The 6,101-nt window shown below is 52.7% G+C and overlaps 1 protein-coding gene across 1 annotated transcript; it reads right to left on the reverse strand.

Moving 5' to 3' along the window:
• Window positions 1-2,219: 2,219 nt before the first annotated feature.
• On the reverse strand, window positions 2,220-5,790 carry LOC146759809 (uncharacterized). The gene is made up of 7 exons (XM_085509672.1): window positions 4,640-5,790; window positions 4,339-4,458; window positions 3,689-3,812; window positions 3,275-3,361; window positions 3,087-3,191; window positions 2,636-2,775; window positions 2,220-2,458 (listed from the first exon to the last, which is right to left on the reverse strand). The coding sequence occupies exons 1-7, from the start codon at window positions 4,691-4,693 to the stop codon at window positions 2,387-2,389; spliced, it is 702 nt and encodes a 233-aa protein (XP_085365798.1). The 5' UTR covers window positions 4,694-5,790; the 3' UTR covers window positions 2,220-2,386.
• Between the last annotated feature and the right edge of the window lie 311 nt (window positions 5,791-6,101).

Genomic DNA, 6,101 nt, shown 5'->3' on the forward strand with positions numbered 1-6,101 from the left:
AGCAGAGTGGAAAGTGGTGGGCGATTTAAAGCTACTAACGTGGGTTGGTAAGAGACTCTCCTTATCAAAAGTGTGACTCCTACTGACTCTGGGGAAGTCGTTTTTATTGCCCGTGGTCTAACCTCCAAAGCCTCTCTGTCTGTGAAAGGTAATGAGATGGGAGAGATTCTGGGGTCTGATTCCTTCAACTGTCTTCTGATAAGATTGTCATGAGAGCTAACTCATAATATGGTTAAAGTGAATAGCAACCTTCTACTTGAACCTTGAAGCACTGAGAATTTCTCTTAAAAATAAGTAAAAGGAGGAACCATTTGACACAAATGTGAGAGTTTTTTACATTCTTTCTAAATATCTGCTTTCTCTTGTTCCATCCTTCTTAAAGAGCAATCCATTAATCTAGTAAAGGAGCTGTGTGATGAGGATGTGACTGAGCCTGAAGAAGCCAAATTTGAATGCGAGATATCCATTCCTTCTGTGAAACCTCCCAAGTGGTATCTACGTGGGGAAGTCTAACAGGCTGGCAGAAACTTGATTATGCAGCAAGAAGGACAGCCCTCCCGCCCACGTGACCGCTACTATCCAATCACCGTCTCTGCCGCCCCCGCCCCTCGTGGTGCTGTGCTGTCCCGTGGTGCATTGCGCGGTGTTGGTAGATGGCGGCCGTGAGTCTGAGGCTCGGAGACCTGGTGTGGTGAGTTCAGTGCGCTGCGGGCGGAGCGCGGTCCGATCCGATCCGATGGAGTAGAAGGACGCTAAAGCCAAACATGGGGCAAAGCAATGGCAATGGCACCTGCAGCACGGACACCCCGCAGCCCTGCCCGGCCCCGCACCTTCATAGATGATCCCGCATCCTCCCCGCTGGGTGGGCGGGGAGGAACGAAAAGGGACGGGATGGGGATGGGATGGGATGGGGTGGGATGGGATGGGATGGGATGGGATGGGATGGGGTGGGGTGGGATGGGATGGATGGGGTGGGATGGGATGGGGATGGGGATGGGATGGGATGGGATAGAGATGGGATGGGGATGGGATGGGGTGGGATGGGATGGGATGGGGAACGGGAGGGAATGGAAAGGAACGTAAGGGCTGTGCCAGCAATGCCGCCTCCAGAGGCCGCCCAGGCCCCGACCACCGGGGTACCACGAAGCCACGGCGGCTGCTGGGGCCGCTCCCTGCACAGTGGCTTTGCCCCCAGCTCCTGAATCCCCCGTCGTTGTGTTCCCCCATGAGCCCCTGCCCTGAGTGCTGTGCTTCAGCCTCAGTTATTGAGCCCACTGTTACTGCCTTCTCAAAGGGTTGCCCAAGAAATCAGAACAGCAGAGCTCCCATTGGGCCCAAGGCAGAGTTTTGCTGAGGGTGAAGGAAGGAGGAAGTTTCAGCCCTGGATGGACGCCGTTCTGTGCCCACAGAGGAGCTTTGTGCCCTCGATGCTGAAGCAGCACCCAGAGCTGGCGGCGGGTGCAGGACCTGAACTCAGAGCCACAAGGAAATCAGAACAGGATGCAGTCAGTGCTGATTGTCACTGCTTTGACTCGGCTTTAAGACTCTGTGCAGAGTCTCAGAAATACCCACAGAGTAACAACTAAAAGGAGCAGGGCTGGAAAGGAACAGGGCTGGTTTTAATTGTTGTTGTTTTAAACTGTCCAATCAGGCGATGGTGTTAAGCCGTCATGTCGGACAGGTCCAGAAGGAGCTCATCCACATCCTCAACGTCACATCAGTTTCTCCTTCCAGTTCTTCTGTGAGCTCCATCAGAAGCTCCTCAAGGTTGTTGTCTTCAGTGATGGCTGCTTCCCCCGCCCCTGTGCAGCTCAGCTGCTAATTTTCTGCCCCTTGTGAGGAACATGATGTAGTGTTGGATTCCTCTGGCTGTGCCATGGGGTCTGCGTGGCTTCCTGGGAGCAGCTCCAGACTTGTGGGAAGGAAAAGAACAATCTACGTGACATTTCTGAGATGTGCTTTCAGCTCTGAGGTCTGTAGTTGACCCTCCCGCCCCTCACACCCACATAGGGATGGTGATTCGATTAACCTGCGGCTGCCTTTGGAGTTAAGGAAACCAGCAGGTGCCTTTTTCATCTGTTCAAGTAGAGCAGTTTGAGTCTGGCAATCAGGGGCTGGGCTTTGTAGCAGAAACACATTGCCACCCTCAATGCTTTGTCTGTAAACATGTCAAGAAATCTTCCTCTGCAAAATCCTGCTTGCTGGCTGAGGTACTTTTCCCCATGAACTCAGCAGAGGTTTTGACAAAGCAGTTTCAATGATCTCAGATGACCTCTTCCTTTGTTGCATTATGCCATGACACATCTCAAACACCCCATTTTCCCCCAGAGAGAAAGAACTTCTGTCTGATGGGAAAAGGGCATTAAGGAAGAACAAGTTGTGGTCATCACCTGCTTGGAAGCTTTATGACTTCGGTGCTGAGCACGGTGTATTCGGGCGGGACTGAAGCAAGAGTCTCCTAGGAAGAAACAAGACAGAGTATGAAGCACAGGTCAGAGTTTCCACAAGTACCTTGTGAGACATCTGCTGCCTTCAAGGGAAACAGAAGAGCTGTAGAACACTTGGAATTTCTTCCTTTTCTTCAAGGGCAATGTAAACCTTTCATATCCACTACTGCTTTTGCCACTGCTCTTACCATTGGTAGTTTTTTAGCTGGGGGCTCATCCGCGTCCTCAGCAGCAGATGGATGAATTTCTGCTGCTTTTCGTTTCTGTCTCCGCGTTGGGGGGAAGGTGTTTTTCCAATCAATGGGCCTCACAGAGACCCTGCGCCCACCTAAAGTAAAAGGAAGAGAGAGCTGGTACTGTCTTGCTGCGCCTCAAGAGAGATCAAGTTCTCTTATCAGTCCCACCACCCTTCCACAAAGTTAAATACATTTGGCCAGTGGAATTGCATTGCCCTGTCCGGGATTCTCAGCCATGTTTTGCACACGGTCATCTCTGTGTACCAACAACGCATACAAAGGAACAAAGAAACCCAATAGCTGCACTCAGTAATAATCCAGGGCAAGGAAAAGTCTGACAGAGAGCAATGCAAAATGACAGCACTGCTTTTCTGAGGCACCGTAACGAGCTCCTCGTGCTCACCTTTAACTCTTTTCTTGCAGGGTGATTCCCCTGCTTTTCCCTTTTCCTCCTCCGACCGTTTGCGTTTTAGTCCAGCTGGGCCATGGGAGGAAACTGGGATGTCAACTGCAAAGAGTCCCGGGAAAGAACAGTCAGATCTCAGTAGAAAAACAGTGCATCAAACCCAGGAGCCTGTTGAGTATCTGTACCTCTCTCTGGTGCCTTGTCAACCTCTGTCTGGTTCCCCAGACTTTTTGCAAGGCCGCTCTTTGGAGGAAGGCCACTGGTGTCAACTTCTGGCAGAAAAGAAACAAGGAATGATTGATGAGCGTCTCTTTGGGGGCAGGTTTGAGCACAGTCAACCACAAGCTTCACATTTTCAAGCTCTGTTTGTTACATTTGCCTTCCGCTGCCCAAATGCTGTGCAGTCAGCACAGACCTGCAGTGCATCTTCCTCACTCCAGAAAAAGCCCAGCGCTGCTCTGACAGCCAAAGCACAGACGGATATTTCACTATCACGACTCTCCCCTGCCTCCCCAATGAATGGTGACATGCATCCTGCACCCGCTCAGAACTGACATTCAGAATTGAGCCTTTCATGCTTCACGCCATCGGACACTCACTGTGGCTCAGCAGCGCAGTCGGTCTGTTCCCACCGCGTTCCTTCAGGTGGCGAAAGGCGCAGTGTGGTTTCTGGCAGCCTCCGGGCTGGTTCTCCCAGAAGCAGGGAATCAAACTGCGCTGCTTCTGCAGAGAGAAGGAAAGGAAGGGCCATGGAAACAGGCACATCAGGTCTGCAGGGAGATGCCGCGCTCCAACAGCCATCAGAAACCATTGTGTGGAGCCTTAGCTCTGTACCCTCATTTTCTGCCCCTCCTTTCACTACTCCAAGCAGCCAGAATGAACTGCTCTGGAGAAATCCAGGATGGAGAAGGCCCGATAGGGCACAACCGAGCCCTGCTGGCAGGAGGGCAGTGCCACTCTCTCCTACCACCCAGCTCCAGCAGCTTTAGGAGGCTGAGCAATGCGAGCTTTTTGCATCTGGGGAGAAAATGCTTTTGGCTCCTAATGCAAACATCTCCCGCTGTGATATACCTAAGGCACTGAATTCTCTGCCTTCTTTACCTCCTCCCAGTCCCCTCTAGAAACAGAAACCAGTAAGATTTTCACAGCAAACATATCCAGCCTGCAGAAGTGCATTCAGCCCAACCACAGCCATGAAAAGTGGTGTTGTAGACTAAGCTGGAAAGCACATCTTTAGGCAAACACTCACATCAATCCTCATGTGACGGAACTTGCAGTTACTCCTCGAGCAGCCGCCCTCCATCCACAGTCTGCAGACTCGTTCGCTCCCCAGAGCCGCTTCACAGTGGCGGAAGGGGCAGCTGTCTCCCTGCAAGCACAAGGAAACCACAGGAAAATAAGAGCACAGCCTGAAACGTGTCCATGCCATTAGCCCAGGCTGTTAGCAGCGCTATGAGGGTAACATCACCAGCAGGTCTCCCCTGCTCCACCCCTTTCTCTTCAACATGAGGAAATGGAAGAAAACCCAAGCAGAAGAAAGTCAACCGTACCTTAGTGCAGGTGGAGTAGAAGTAGAAGTAGCAGTCGCCTCTTTGCTGAGACATGGTGAAATTCTCAGAGCCCGTCTGGGTTATCTCCAGAGGAATTCCCTGCTCTTGCAAAGAGACGGTTGTGCTCGAACTGCTTGGATCCCCAAAGAGTCCTCTCGGACCGGAACCCTACAGGAAGTGCCTACAAGGGAAGAATCATGAGGAATAAGCATTTTCCCAGCTTTCTTTTGATGCAGTTTGGACTCTCGAGGAGGGCAATGCCTTGGAAGCAGCTGGTTGCAAGAACTGTGCCAGCTCTGGAACCAATATGTGTCTAAGTGTCATGACTTCCCCAGCAAGTGCTGTTCTCCATCCCACCAGCAGTTATATACCTTGCAGCATACATTTTGTGTTCCTGCCATGAGAAGGACTCCATCATCTACCCTTGCTGCAGCTGCAGTGGATGCAGTGCTACCACTCACACGTTTGAGAAACCTCCAGTTCTGGCTTACCCGGGCACAGCTGCAGTTCTCCTCCCTTCCAGCTAACACACCAGTGCAATGGCTGGGCAACACCGTCAGTGAGAGCAGGTAGCACCAGCAGCCACCACCACTGTCACTGCCAGCCGGGACAAGGGCTGACACAGCGTGTCCACACTCTGCGCAGCACTCACGGCTCTGGCACTCACTGGTGGCAGCCGCGGCCCCAGGCAGCGCTTGTGAGCTCACTGTGCTTGTGATGTCACTGCACAGCCCACGGCCCAGCTCAGCACCTGGATCTCACCAGGACTTCAGGGGGTTCTGTTAAAAATGTGCTGGATCCGGGGGTCAATAAAGCACAAGTTGCACTCCATGAAGTCTGTGCTCTCCTTCCCTTCTAATGTCTAAAACAAAGGCTGGGGACCAGCAGCAGTTCTGCAGGGCTGTAGCAGCGATGCTCAGTCACGGCTTGAAGCAGAGATTGAGCACCTGGTGGGATGGCAGGGCCAACCCAGGGCAGCTCAGGCACATGCAAACCCCTCCCAGACATCACTGAAAGGTTGGCAGTGCAGGTGAGGGTGTCTGACTGGAGATCACTGCCTGCCTGAGCCCTTCCAATGGTCAGCAGTTTTTTCCTTCCTTTCTGTGCCCACAGCTGCTGCACTCGGGCTTATCCTCACCTGCTGCAGCCCAGGACTTTGATACCCCATTATCACTGCTGTGCTTTCCATTGCACTGCAGCATCACACAGGGCAGTAATGGCAGTTCATCATCCTCACCAAAACGTGTGACAGAATCTCACAAGGAATCAATTTCCCCTGCAAACAGCCACTCGGAAGGGCCTCCATTGAGCTGGGAGCTCCTCCCCAGCCCAGCTGTTCTGCTCAGACTCCTTCCAGCAGCCGCCCAGCACCAAACCCAGCTCACCTTATTGGCCTGGTCAGTCCGGGCTGTGCCCAGCTCACACACACGCCGCAGCGGTGCCTGCAGTGGGCTCCCAAAGG

This window comes from Coturnix japonica, chromosome 9, assembly GCF_054131305.1.
Source record: "Coturnix japonica strain WE chromosome 9, WE-NBRP24, whole genome shotgun sequence".
In the NCBI taxonomy this organism is placed as follows: domain Eukaryota; kingdom Metazoa; phylum Chordata; class Aves; order Galliformes; family Phasianidae; genus Coturnix; species Coturnix japonica.